The 14,236-nt window shown below is 28.5% G+C and overlaps 2 protein-coding genes across 8 annotated transcripts in view; both read right to left on the bottom strand.

Annotated features, from left to right (window-relative positions):
• LOC133033293 (uncharacterized) overlaps positions 1–10,631 on the bottom strand; it is a 30,772-nt gene extending 20,141 nt beyond the window's left edge. Inside the window, exons 1-3 of one of the 5 annotated variants that reach the window (XR_009685568.1) lie at positions 10,181–10,631; positions 9,801–9,995; positions 9,281–9,639 (exon numbers count right to left, since the gene is read on the bottom strand). Coding sequence is in view for 2 of the 5 variants with exons in the window: in XM_061108004.1 (XP_060963987.1) it covers positions 9,928–9,995; positions 10,181–10,631 (519 nt within the window). In the remaining 3 variants the exon portion in view is untranslated. Of the gene's footprint in view, positions 1–9,280; positions 10,001–10,180 lie in introns of those variants that run through there. The other 4 variants (XR_009685566.1, XR_009685567.1, XM_061108005.1 and 1 more) reach the window with 4 other exon arrangements.
• On the bottom strand, positions 9,444–13,278 carry LOC115712522 (uncharacterized). 3 transcript variants are annotated; one of them, XM_030640967.2, is made up of 4 exons: positions 13,023–13,278; positions 12,888–12,927; positions 12,192–12,342; positions 9,444–10,840 (listed from the first exon to the last, which is right to left on the bottom strand). In XM_030640967.2, exons 1-4 carry the CDS (start codon positions 13,185–13,187, stop codon positions 10,813–10,815), a joined length of 384 nt encoding a protein of 127 aa, XP_030496827.1. In that variant the 5' UTR covers positions 13,188–13,278; the 3' UTR covers positions 9,444–10,812. The 3 variants fall into 3 exon arrangements, with proteins under 3 accessions (XP_030496827.1, XP_030496706.1, XP_030496766.1); XM_030640846.2 differs by lacking the exon at positions 9,444–10,840 and adding an exon at positions 11,816–12,083 and having other exon boundaries at positions 13,023–13,276; XM_030640906.2 differs by lacking the exon at positions 9,444–10,840 and adding an exon at positions 11,816–12,083 and having other exon boundaries at positions 12,192–12,333; positions 13,023–13,272.
• Between the last annotated feature and the right edge of the window lie 958 nt (positions 13,279–14,236).

Below are 14,236 nucleotides of genomic sequence, written 5' to 3'. Positions count from 1 at the left end.
GATGTATGCAAGAAAAGTAACAGCTGATAGATGGGAGCATAAGCTCACTCCAAAAGTCCATCTTAAGGTTCAAGAAATTCAAAAAAAAAGCACGTTTTGCATTAGTGACAAGAGTTGGTAATGAAGAATTTCAAGTGGATTATGAAAAAAAAAAGGTGTACTGTTCGACTGAATGAATTCTTCTGAATTTGTGGCCAGTGGCAAGTGAGAGGAATACCATGTATCCATGCGATTGCTTGCATAACTACCATTAGGGCTGACATAGCCAATTATTGCTCCCCATACTTCACTACTGAAATGTGGAGGAAAACATTTGAGCAAGTTATTCATCCAATTCCTGATGAATCGATGTGGCCTCAATTTAATGATGAGGAATTACTACCACCAGTTGTGAAGAAACCACCAGGAAGACCTAAAAAGCATCGTAGAAGAAGAGTTGCAGGAGAGGAGAGACCCTTGCCACCTACTTCAAGGAAACAACCAACTAGGAAAGGTGTTTCTAGCACTAAAAAGTGTAGCAACTGCCATGAATTTGGCCACAATAGCAGGTCATGTAAGAAATCAATACCATGTCTATCTCAACCGCAAGCACAACCAATAAAAGACAAGAGCAAAGGCAAAGGCAAGAAGAAAGAGAACACCACTTGTCAAGGCATAAGAAATGTAGAACAAACACAACCATGTGAAGCACCATCTCAACCAGAAGTTTCATCAACAAGAGGCAAATGAAGAGTAAGGAGGAGAAGGAGAAGCCAAAACAGAGGAAGGTCAACATCATTTGAGGTAATAAACAAAATCTTAATGTTGCTTAATTATTTAATTATTTATTTTAAGAGAAAATCTTAATGTACCTTAGCTAAGTTTATATATGAGGCATTCAACTACATGGTATTATTTTCAGGTTCCAATGACTTATTTTGAGCAGCAACCTGTTGAAGAAATGCACACTACTACAATACTAATGAACCTATTCTCAGTACAAGATACTCAATATATAGAACCAGCCATGACACTTTTTCAATACAAGTCAAATACATTTTACACTATTTTTTGTTGTTGTGCTAGTTGGAAAATTTCATTTTGGGAATGTATGAGGAATGAATGTTGGGTACATTTTGTATTTTGACAAACAATATTAGATTGCTTATGTATTTAACAAACTAATGTGACATTGGTTGTGGTTCTTTTTTAATAGCTTATTGTGGTTTAACATATAAAAAATTGTGTGAAGCAATGAATGTACTTTTCTATTTTATAACTTTGTATTGATATGTTCATTGATTAATGGGATAATTATGAACAAAATCAATAAAATTAAGAAAGTTTTTTTTTAATAGAGGATATGTTCAGAACTAAACTATAAAGTTAAACGTTATATTTATCTTATTTATTTAATACAAAATATAATATATATATATATTTATATGTAATTTCTTTTAAAATATGAATAATATATAAAAATAATTAATTAGTTAAAATACAGGGTATTTTTGGTATAATAAAAAAAATATTGACCAAAATTATATGCAAGGTACCTTTTTTTATTATTTTTTACAAATAAAGGGTACTTAATAAGCATTTTTGATATTAGAAGGTACCAAAGCTTTATTTTAATAAAATACAGGGTACCAAATAAGTATATTCCCATTTTTGAACCCATTTTGTGTTTTGTTTGTAATAATAATCTTGCTCAAATTTTCTTTTTAAAAAATAATAATTTTACTCAAATATTATAAAATTTGGTGTAAAAAGATATGTGCACATATTATTATTACTTAATGCCCATTACTTTTTTAAATTTATCCTGTCTATGTTGTTATTAGTTCACAATTTTATTATTTATCTAATCTAATAATAAAAAAAAAACTTATTATAATAATAATAATTAATTATTTAAACATCAATATCAATCATCAATCAATATATATAAATGAAGGTTTTAAAAAGTTGTGTGGCATGCTTGACCTTCTTATTTTTTCTAATACCTATTTTTCTAATTTCTTTTTAAAAATTAATTAGTATGTAACCAATAATTAACACTAAATTAATACCTATTAATTAAAAGAAATCAAACCAAAAACTTATAGTATTCTATAATAATTACCATGATACTAAATTAAAAGAAATCAAACTTAAAACTTATAGTATTCTAAAATAATTACCACCTATAAATCAATATCTATATATATTTATAATGTTGTTATTAGAGTAGGTGACGTGGCGCCCTATTATTTCTTCTTCCTACCTTTATCTATTTTTCCCATTTTTCAATTTTTTATTCACTTTTGATCTTTTAATTCTATTTCTAATATTTATAAGTGTGAAATATTATTATATATTTATTGATTTCATTGTAATTATTTGCAAAATATTTATTCTATTAGAGAATAATAAAAATAAATTCAGTTACAATTTTTGGACTAACAAAAATATTTAATGAGAGTTTGATATTATTTGTAACATATACATATTAATGATAATAATAACAATAAAAACTAATCAATATTTATATTAATCTATATCTATATATTACATAAAACAAAATACAAAAAAATAAAATATGAAGGGGCAACTTATATTAGTTTTGTTATATTATTATTATTATTATTATTATTATTATTATTATTATTATTATTATTATTAGTGGTAGTGGTGAGAGTTATAAAAAGTGAAAAGACATTGATCTTTAATAAATAATTTGATGATATATATTTTTTTATTCAATGTGCATTTTTTTATTAGCACAATAACTTTTTATGGTCGCAAAAACAATCATAATGATGGTCGCATAGAGTAAATTAAGTGAGATTATTTTATAAATTTTAGTATTTGAAATGGTTAGTTTGACAAATTTTACCAAAATATTTGAATGGTTCACATTAATTTTGTAACATACTAAACTTAGCATCTTAAAAATAAAATATAATAATAATAATAATATAATAGGTTATGCTCATTCCCTCTATTTTACTTATTAAATTTTGTGTTTTATTTTTTAATACTCCTTATATATAATGCAAGCTAAAGATGATGAGTTGGCTCTAAAATTTGTTAACTTTAGATTATTTATATTTTGCGGTTGATTTAGTTAAAAGTAATTTCATTTTAAAAAAATTAAATCTTTCATATATTTTAACACAGAATTATACATGTCATTCATTTATATATATATATATATCTATTCTATATAAAGTGTGTCTATATAACAAAATTCTTGGTTTATGAGAAATTCATGGGTGACTTTTTATTTATATTAAAAATAAAATGGTTTATTATTAAAAATAAAATGGTTTATGAGAAATTCAAATAATAGAAACTTTTCATTTTTTTATCAATTTTTTTTTTCTTTTTGAATAAAGATAAATATGAAATTTTAATCGTATAGAGTTTTATTTTAATAATTTAATAGTATTTTGTTATAGAATACTATCGCTTTATGTTAAACATGGTTTCTTCTTTTTGTCGACACTACCATATTCAATTTATCAACGAAAAAATAGACAATCCACATATATGCGGACCCGGCTAGAATGAAAAAGTGCAAAATACAAAAATTACACTATCGAAGCAAAGGAAGATTGAAATCCACCAATGACTATCATTAGTTTTCTTATCTACAATTTTTAGACAAATGCTATCTTCAATTATCAATAATTTAGAGATTGATTTTTAATTTTCTTTTTATCTTACACACATTTAAGTAATGTTTCTGTAAGTATTGGAACATCAATTTTTAATTTATTTTTGGATTAACTTAAGAACATATTTAAATCATCAAAGCTTTCTTAAACACTAATATATTGCATTCGGTATTCACTTTTAATTGACAACATTATAAATTATAATATTTAGATACACATAATAATAATTTCACCTAATAACTAATAATATTTTTCTTTAATTTTTTATTGTATCACTTTTAAATAACATAGAAAAAAACTAGCATAAAATTTAGTATACGTGCCTCGCACGTAATTTTTGCTAGTATATATATATACTAGCAAAAAGCTACGTGCTAGGCACGCATACTAAATTTATGTTATTTGAAAGTTATATAATTAAAAATTAAAGAAAAAATATTATTAGTTATTAGGTGAGATTATTATTACGAACAATCTTAACTTTAATTAATCTTATAATCACAAATTAATCTTATAATCACAAATTAATTAATCATATAATCTTAACTTTAATCAAATAGGATTCTAGATATATGAACAACAAATAATCACGTAAAAATTAAAATAATTATTTGAATAAAGAATTCAATATACACAGTTATATATATATGAATCCCATTAATCAAAAATAATTATTCAATATATGAACATTAATTTGGCACGCTATATGTTTCCCAATAAAAAAATCCACCTCCTCATAGTCAAAAATAAATAATACATGTAATACAGATCTTTATAATAGAGTACTTAAAAGAAACAAAACTTCAGTTACCATAATCGAAAAAGGTTTAAATGAACTAAATAATGACTAAGAAGATCTAAATTACAAAATGAAAATAACATGTCTATATGAGTGTGATTTTTTTGCTATATGAGCATGATTGATCTAAGAGAAAATAGATAAACCTATAAACATATAAATATACTTAATATTAATTTTGACAAAGAAACAATTCAATTATAAACAATTCTAAATATCAGCTTGACAATTTCAACACACTAATTACTCATTAAATAAACATAATGTATACATCATGATAATTTTATTTTATTTGATATCAAATGATAGAGATTATTGAGGTTTTCAGTCATGGAAAACACACTATGATCAAAAAGTAATGCTCATTAATTGTATATTTCAAAGAAATCTAAATTTTCATGAATGTCCCAAATAAGATATAAACAATAAAGTTGTAAATTAAAAAAAAAAAGTAGCGAAATTTCAGTTAATATAAGAAATAGAACAAATTGAAGATTTATAGAATACTGGAATTTGAACTCTTAGAGGCCATTAGCGAAGAGGCAAAACTCGTTAGATCCCCTAGTAGAACACTACCTTAATGGTCTAAAGACAAAAATTGTAGAAATCAAAATATGAATAAATTAGCATCATCAACAAAAGAAAAATTAAAGGAAAAATACTTAATAATTACGTGACAAATAATTATTAATTGAATTAAAAAGTTAAGATTATAAGATTATTTCAAATTATTGTTCATATATTGATTAATTAATACAATAGGACCTTATTTTAATTAATAATCAAATAGGATTAGAAATACGGTAATTAAAGAAAATCTAGAACCCTATTTTTTTTTTGGATTTAATGAGATTTATTTTATTTTATTTTATTGTATATAAATAAAAGTGACTCATGAATTTCTCATAAACCATTTTATTTTTAATAATAAACTATTTTATTTTTAATATAAATAAAAAGTCACCCATAAATTTTTCATAAACCAAAAATTCTGTTATATAAGCACACTTTATATAGAATAGATATATAAAGATAACAAACTCACAATAATATAGTAATAATTCATTAGATAATGTAATTTAATATTTTAATATTTTTTATAACTTGATATTTTAACATATTAAAATCATAATTTTTATTATTATTTTTTTTATAAAATATTAATATATTAATTAACTAATATTTTTTCTTTAAATATATTAAATATAAATTTTACTTTTTACAACATAATAAAAAGATATTAAACAATCGGGCAAGGCGCGGTATTGTTCCCTAGTAAGAAAATAAAGTAATTTTCAATTAAATATTTATGTGTCTTTATTATCCACAAAAGTAGGTCACGATTTGACAACTATTAACGTGATGTGGCGTCCACGTTAGTAGAACATCAATGTCTCATGGGTTGGGTTTCACCAAATGAGCCCAAAATCAATGTATTATTTATATTTATCCCATCAATAGACAATGCATACATACTAGAACCCTAACACTATAAATATAATAAAACTCATTCATGCAAATGATTAGAATGTCATTCCTTCAGTGTCGAGACAAATTCTAGGGTTCAAACACTTGTGTAAATCATAAGATTTTTCCAGTCTTATTATAATAATATTAACTCGTGGATTAGTGGTCATTAATCCTTGAAACACATAAAAACTTTGATTTCATTCTTTGTTTATTATGTTTCTCTAATTTTATTATATTTTATTGGTTTTTGAATATCTCAGTAAATATTTTGGTGCTTTCATTGAGAGTTTGAAGAAAGAAGTGATACCAACAAAGTTGTATACTAACAGCTATAAACGACTGCCTTTCATTCCTACACTATACAAACTCATTTTTTACTCAAAATAAAATGTTGGGCAAGCATTTATTTCATATACCAAACATATTAAAGTGATTTTAAAAGCACCCAAGTTTAAACTCTAACAAAACACTTTTCACACACTTTGAGCCAAAATTTGTATATATTTCTTTTAAGTGTGATTGGAAATCACTCTAGGTTCTTCATTGTATTATTATATTTCTAGAGGGAGTTTGCTTGTAATCATAAACACATTTCCATATTGTGTTGAGGTGATGTTGACACCGATATTGTAAACAACCTGATTAGAGTGAGATTGGCACTATAATAATCTGAGATTGAGGTTAATAGTTCTTGGCAGTGTAAAACTATTGTAAGAGGTTTGGAAACACCTTCGTGAAAATTTTCCAGTTTTAAGGGTTAGTTAAGCCCACTAAGTTGGCTCGATAATGGAACTCAAAGCTAGGTCCATGGCTTTGAAGACTAATGATGTAGGTGGCTTTGTTCTACCAAAACTTGTAAAAATTAACAGTTTGCAATTTCTTACCCTTAAAATCTTTACTTTACAAGCTTGTTTATTTGCTCAACATATTTGCTTGCCATACTATTTGCATTACGTGATTAATTTGATCAATTTCATAATTTTGTATTGAAAGTTTTAATTTATTGAAATTTGTTCAAATTTCCAATTCACTCCCCTTTTGGAATCATATCTTGGGTTAACAATTTCAGTAGTGGCATTGGCAAGACTTCTATATTCAGCTTCACTGTTGGATGGACACTGTCTTTTGCATTTTATAGCTCCTGGAGACCAGGTTGGACCTTAGATAGATGCAAAAGCCTGAAGTTAATCTTCTATTATCAGGGTCAGATGCCCAATCAACATCACAAAATCCTGTATGAGCCAGTTTTGAGCATGGTTTTAGGTTTAGACCATAGTTAAGTGTGCCCTTGAGATACCTTAGAATTTTCTTGAGTACTTTGAAATGAGGCTCAAGATGATTGTGCATAAACTGTGAAACTTTGTTGACTGCATATGCTATTTTTGGTCTTGTAATTATTGTATATTCTAGGGCTCTGACTAGATTTCTGTACAAATGTGGATCAGCAACAGGTTCTCCAGTAAGACTAGATAATTTTTCTGTGTTGGACATTAGATTTGGCAGAGAATTGGCACGGTCCACTTTCGCTCTATGTAACAGATCTATGATATACTTCTTTTGACATAAATGTAGGCCATTTGGGAGATGATGCACTTGAATTTCAAGGAGATAGTCAATAGAGCCAAGGTCTTTTAATGCAAAAGCTGCATTGATCTATTATAAGAGCTGATAACACAAGTAAGGAGCTTCCTGTGACAAGAATTTCATCCACATAAACAAGGATGAAAGTGACATGACACCCTGTGATTCTCATAAAAAGAGATTTGATCAACTTTTGTTGAAGTGAAGCAAAAGGTATGCAAAGATATTTTAAATTTATCAAACCAAGTCATTGGAGCATGCTTAAAACCATAGATAGCCTTTTCTAGTTTGCATACCAAATGTGGAGAGTATTGATTAATGAATCCAGGAGACTGAGTCATATATACACCTCTTCAGTTAACTCTCCAACTAGAAAGACATTATTTACATCAAGTTTCCTTATTAACCAACCATTTGTCAAAGCAATGGTTACTATGACTCTGATTGTTGTTGGTTTGATGAGAGGACTAAAGGTTTCTATAAAATCATAGTCATATTGTTGGAGAAAACCTTAAGCAACAAGTCTTACTTTGTATTGAGTTACTATGCTATCTGAATTCTCTTTTTCCCTAAACACCCATTTGTAACCGATAACAAAAGAACCTAAGTTTTGTTCTATTTCAGAGCAACTATTTTAATATTCATAGTTGAATTCCACTTATGAGATTTGAGAGTAGTAGCCACTGTAAGAGCTGTTTGAGAAGCCAGGAGAACTTTTGGCTTATAAGTAGCTACTTTGGCTCGAGTCACCATTGGGTGATTGTTGGTGACAGGTGCAGGTTATGTTATGATTGGAGCAGGCTACTCCTTAGAATTAGATGCAAAAACAAATGTGTTGTGCTCATTTGGCTCAGTAACAAATGTAGATGAGAGATCTTATGAACCAACAAGATTAGTTATGTCTACAGATAGATGATAAATTTGCAAGTGATAAATTCATCTACACTAGTATCGAAAGGAGCAGGTTACTGATTCTGGAAAATAGGTGGTGATGGTGGTGCTTGACGAGAAGTTGGTATTATAAATGAAGTACCATTTGAAACATATGAGCATGGAACAGTCATTATTAGAGATATTAGCAATGGAAAAAGTATACTCATCAAACAAAACATCTCTAAAAATGCAAATTCTTCTTGAAGAAGCCAAACACTTATAGACGTTGTGTTATAAACTATAGCCAATGAAAGTACATTTTTCATATCTAAACTCCGATTTGTGTTTATTATATGGTCTAGTGTTAGAAAAACAGGCACAACCGAAAACTTTGAGGGTGGAGTAGTCAGGTTGCTTATGAAATAATTTGTTAAGAGGAGTATCTTTGGATACGACAGGAGTGGGGAGCCTATTAATGATGTAGCAAGCTCTTCTAACAACTTCATCCCAATAAGAGAGAGGCATGGAAACTTGGGCAAGCAAAGTGAAAGCAGATTCTATTAAATGTCTATGTTTTCTTTCTACTACACCATTTTACTGGTGGGTAGTTGGACATAAAAATCTATGAGAGATGCCATTTTGAATTAAGTAAGGCTCTGAAGATTGAAATTCACCCCTAGTCTAATTGGAAAGATATTATGGAAGGTTAAGTTCTTTTTCAATTTGAGTTTTGAAATTTATGAAAGTTTCTAATGCCTCATATTTAGCTTTGAGAAGGAACACCCAAGTGTACCTAGAAAAGGCATCAACAAAGTGAATATAATACCTATATCCACAAGAGGACAACATTGGGGAAGGACCCCAAATATCTATGTGCCCAAATTGAAGTGGTTGAGTGAATATAGTTTAAAAATTAGGAAAAGGGAACTTGTGTATTTTGCCTTTACAACATGCATCACAAAAATCAGTGACACTTTTATTTCTTTGAGGTATTACATTTGACCATTATGACAATTACGACTTTAGCAGAAGGATGTTCAAGCTTTTTGTGCCACAAAGAAAAGAAATTACATTGAGAATGAGAAGTGGATGGAACATTTGTATTGGCAATAGTGTACACTTTATTAGAATTGAAAGAGGAAACAAAGTTGGACTTTTTGAGTTGAGTGAGATCTATGAAATAGAGACATTGTTGGACTTTTTGAGTTGAGTGAGATCTATGAAATAGAGACATTGTTTAAGATGACCTTCAACAAATGTCTCCTTCGAAACCTACTATTTGATGAAACAATGCTTAGGATAAAACACAAAAAAAGCATTGTTGTTAGCAGCAAATTGACATACAGAAATTAGATTTTTTGTGAAATGAAGCATATGTAGCATTCAATTAAGAAACAAAGGTTTGATTGAGTTTGAAATGTGAAAGAGTGTATTACCTATGTTTTGAATGGGGAAGCCATCACCATCACCCATGTGCACCGATTCTTGACCAAAGTATGGTTGTTTTAGGGAGAAATTGGCAGAATTAGGGGTGCAATGAGAGGTTGCTCTTGAGTCTGGGTACTAGGCTTCATCTGTGACTTTGTCTGCAGTGGCCACATTGATTGATTTCTTGTTTACATTTGCAGCACCTACTCTAGGAAAATCAAAATGAATCGTTGATAACAAAAAGCAGCAAGGTGACAAGTTCTTGAACATAGTTGACAAACTAGATTTGATCTGATAGGCATGTTTGAAGAAGCAACTTGAGGAGGAAGGGAAGATCCACAGACTTGACCAGAATTATTACTTTGAAAAGAAGAGTTAGACTACTGACCTCGAGGAGACAGCATAAGGATTCCACAATCCATGACCTTGATTAGGAATGTTGTTGTCTGCATTATGAGAAAATTGTGGAGCACATTGTGGTTTTGGTATAAAACCACATTTAGTAGCCAAATTAACTGAATCAAGATCCTTGTATGACTTTCCATTTGATGTTCTTGAGACAATAACAACGTCTCTATCTCAGCAATCAAATATTGATCATTTCTAGAATTGACAGAGATAATAAATGTATCATAGATTAAAGGCAATCCTTTGAAGATTTCAGCTACATGTTCTTTGATAGAAACTCTATGACCAAAAGACCCAAGTTTGTCAACAAGAGTTTTAATTTGAAGAAGATATTCATTAACTGATAAATGACCTTTCTTATAATTTTGCAACTGAGTAGTATAGAAATCAATTTTTGCAGAAGTTTGAGTTACAAAATATACCTCCAACATCTTCCATACTTGAGCAGAGGTTTCAGCTCCAACATTCGAGTGAGAGTAACATCTGACATAGATGAAAGTAGCTATGAATAAAGGAGCTAGTCCTGGACCTCCCAGTCAGTGAAGCGAGGATTGACTCGACACCGTACTTAATCTTCTTTAGTGAGATTTCTTTCGTGGTAATTGTAAGGAATCAGAGATGAAATCTTCCAGACGATGACCTCGAATAGCAGACAAGATTTTAGGACGTCAAAGTAGAAAGTTATTGTCATCGAGTTTCACAGAGACTTTGTGAGCAAAAACAAATGGATTGAATGCTTGAGTAGGTTGAGCAGTCATCGATGCAACGAAGAAGCAAAGAACAAACAAACAAAGAGGAAAAGTTGCAAAACACAATCACAGATGGTAAAATGGCAGAAGCAAAAAAGTTGCTCGTGATACCATGTTGAATATAAAAATAGAGGATGAAAGAGAAGAAATGATTGAAATGAATCTCATTATATTGATATGAATAAACAGTAGTTCTAAAAATACAAGATACAACACAAACTTTAACTAACCTATAACAATAATTAGTTAAATGTGACAGTTGGACAACATAAATCCTAACTAACACTAACCATAAACTAACTACTTGACAACCCATACATCCATAGAGAGAAAGTAACCAAAGAAGAAAAAGAAAAAAAAAGAGGTAAAAATAGAGAGAAAATGAAAAAGGAATAAAAAGTGAAAATAAAAAAGATTAAGTCAAATCCAAAAGTGCGAGAGAATATAGGTCTGATTGATATTGAAAGAGAGTAACCACAAAATAGAGGATGAAAAATGAAAGTCACTCACACTTATTATATACTATCAGACTATCATTTTAGATCTTTAAATTCTTAATTATTACATACATATGTAGAGAGTGAATCGAAATACCCAAGCTCATATTACTTAAGATTGAATTGGATACCTTAAAATAGATGGTAAGTTGGAGAAAAATTGGATTACCAAATAGGGTCCAACTAAACAAACAACTACCAAGTTTAGCTTGGGTATTTCAAAATCTATGAGAAAAACTCCAACCAAACAAACACTAGTTTCTTTTCTTTTCTCAACGATGTCTTAGAAAAAGAAACTAAAACAAAGAATAATATTATGATATGCAACAAAATTATAACACATACCAGGCAGCATGGTATCTATTACCATTTTATGTGACAAACAGCGATTGATATAATTTAATATCAGATTGTACATAATTGATTTTAAATTGCACCAATTTACATCACGTAGTGTTGAACTGTGCCATAACAATGCTCCAGACATAATAACACAAGATCAATTACATTATTAGCTTCAGAAATTATACAAAGCTTTGGCAATTAAAATCATTGGATTACTTGAGTTTGTAAAGATATGTATCAAGGAAGAAATGGATTGTGAGAGGGGTAGGATTGTTTTTGCTTTGTGTAAGCCCTGGTAAACAAACATTGCAATACAATGCAATGGGGGAATTGACAGTTAGTAAGAAACAAAAAGAAAATAACAAGACAAACAGTATGGTACTATGGTCACTCCACTCACCTGCTGCCAATGAAGCCTCCTAGTGCAAGTGTTCCCAGTACAAGAAATAGGAATGGGAATTGAACTAATAAAGCATGATGTCTCCCTTGTGTCCCCCTTGGAATTGGAACCCCCCTATCATATCTTCTTCTTCCCCTTTTACCTACAAACTCTTATCAACACAAACTAGTACATGTTATATTTATGTACCAATATAAAAACCACAAACATAATAATATACATTTATATACTATAAAAATATTTTACAACTCAACTTTAGAACCAAGAAAACTCAAGACAACCTTTAATGACCATAGTTCATATAAGCTCCCTCATCAAACCCTTTCACTAACAAAACTAATCAGAACAGAGTATCTATGGAAATCCTCGATTGAAGAACTTTTCCAACCTACCTAGTAACAACACAACCCAACTATATATATAGTTCATACAGCTTAGTTGAACACAGATTCTGAACCCAACCTTTTTTTTTTTTTGCTTAAAAAACAAATACTTTCTCTCTTCCACATAAAAATATCACACTATGTAGCTTGTCTAATAAATTTTTTATGTGTCTGATCTCAAAAAGAATTATATTAAGATTATAAATAAATTTATATATACATAATAACTACCATCAACTGACAAACTAAAGCAGTTGTAATCTCCAAAAATACAATATTATATACATATATGCGTGTGTGTATGTATGTATACCTGGTGAGGGTGAGAGCAAGAAAGAGTAAGCCTCTGAAATCTAGATGAAACAGAATCAATGAAATTAAAGATTGATAATATGTAATAATTGTGAAGAGAGAAGAAGAAAGAGAAAAAGGGTTTTGTATTTTGTACCGATTTGAAGTTAGACTCAGCAAGAGGCTTGAGATGAGGTGGGAAAAGGTCAGGATGAGACTCCCAGACCTTTCTTCTGTAAGCTGCTTTGAGCTGAGAATGATTGGGTTCACAATTGGGAGACAATCCCAGTAAAATTCGAGCCCTTTCCCCCTTCTCCTCCATTGATTTTCATCTTTATATTTTCACTATTTATAACTACTCTCTCTCTCTCTCTCACCATGTCTCTTCCTTCCTACCAAACTTTTAATACCCTTTTCTTTTTTCAAAAATGTTTCCGTGGTTCAATACTAACCTTATATATTTCGATTTAATTTTTTTTTGTTAATTTTGTAAGATCTTATTAAGTACTTTCATTAAAAAAAAAATCCAATAAAAGTAAAACATAACAATTAATTTGATTATAATTAGTTTATTTAAAATTTTTTAATTACTCTAAAATAAAATTTTAAATATCCACACAATAGTCTATCTATATATTTAATTATTTGTATATTTATATAAAAAAGAGATACGAGACGGTCTGTACTTTATTTTTCTATTTTTTTAATTTTTATTATTTATAAATATTATTAATTAGTTAATTAAAAAAATATTTATATAAATTCAAAAAAAAAAAAACATATACTTTTAAAATATATATTAAAATCACATATACTAAATCATAAATACTAATTAAACAAAATTTTATGTTAATGTTTGTTAAAAATAAAGTTTTATTTTATTATTTTTCTTAATTATTTATTATTAAAAACTTTCAAATACAATTTTGAAGAGTGTAAAGCTTTACTATTTATTTTTTTAATTATTAATTTACTATTTTCCAATATGTTCTATTAAAAAAAAAAACTAATATAAATCACATTCCTCCTTAAATTAATTACTATTAGTGGGTGACTTTTTTTTAAAAAAAGTTTTTTATTCAAAAAATAATAGTTTTTTTTTTTTTTTTGAAGTTAACGGGGTTAAATTTCCAATTTATTTTTATCTATAATTCCTTTTTCCAAATCTCAAAAGAAGTCGATACTGCCCAGAAGCCCGATCAAAAAGTGAGATCGAGGCATTGACTTTAAATAGTGTTAAAATTCCAATATTTTTGTATTCGTTTATATTTATCTTTAACAACTGCTTTTAATTTCATAGGTTGGTTCATTCCAACATGGTCTAATGCTGCAGAAAACGATTCTGATGATGGACACTAATTTTTACATTTC

Source organism: Cannabis sativa, unplaced genomic scaffold, assembly GCF_029168945.1.
Source record: "Cannabis sativa cultivar Pink pepper isolate KNU-18-1 unplaced genomic scaffold, ASM2916894v1 Contig3, whole genome shotgun sequence".
Lineage (NCBI taxonomy): Eukaryota > Viridiplantae > Streptophyta > Magnoliopsida > Rosales > Cannabaceae > Cannabis > Cannabis sativa.
Note: the sequence above shows the minus strand (reverse complement) of the source record. Positions and strands in the feature narration are given on the sequence as shown.

Bases quoted from the DNA above. Each gene is read 5' to 3' on its own strand.
- LOC115712522 (XM_030640846.2), bottom strand. From the start codon at position 13,187: ATGGAGGAGAAGGGGGAAAGGGCTCGAATTTTACTGGGATTGTCTCCC. The intron at 12,928-13,022 runs GTACAAAATACA...TGTTTCATCTAG, and splicing joins CTGAGTCTAACTTCAAATCG to ATTTCAGAGGCTTACTCTTT. The intron at 12,084-12,191 runs GTGAGTGGAGTG...TTTGTTTACCAG, and splicing joins GGAGGCTTCATTGGCAGCAG to GGCTTACACAAAGCAAAAAC.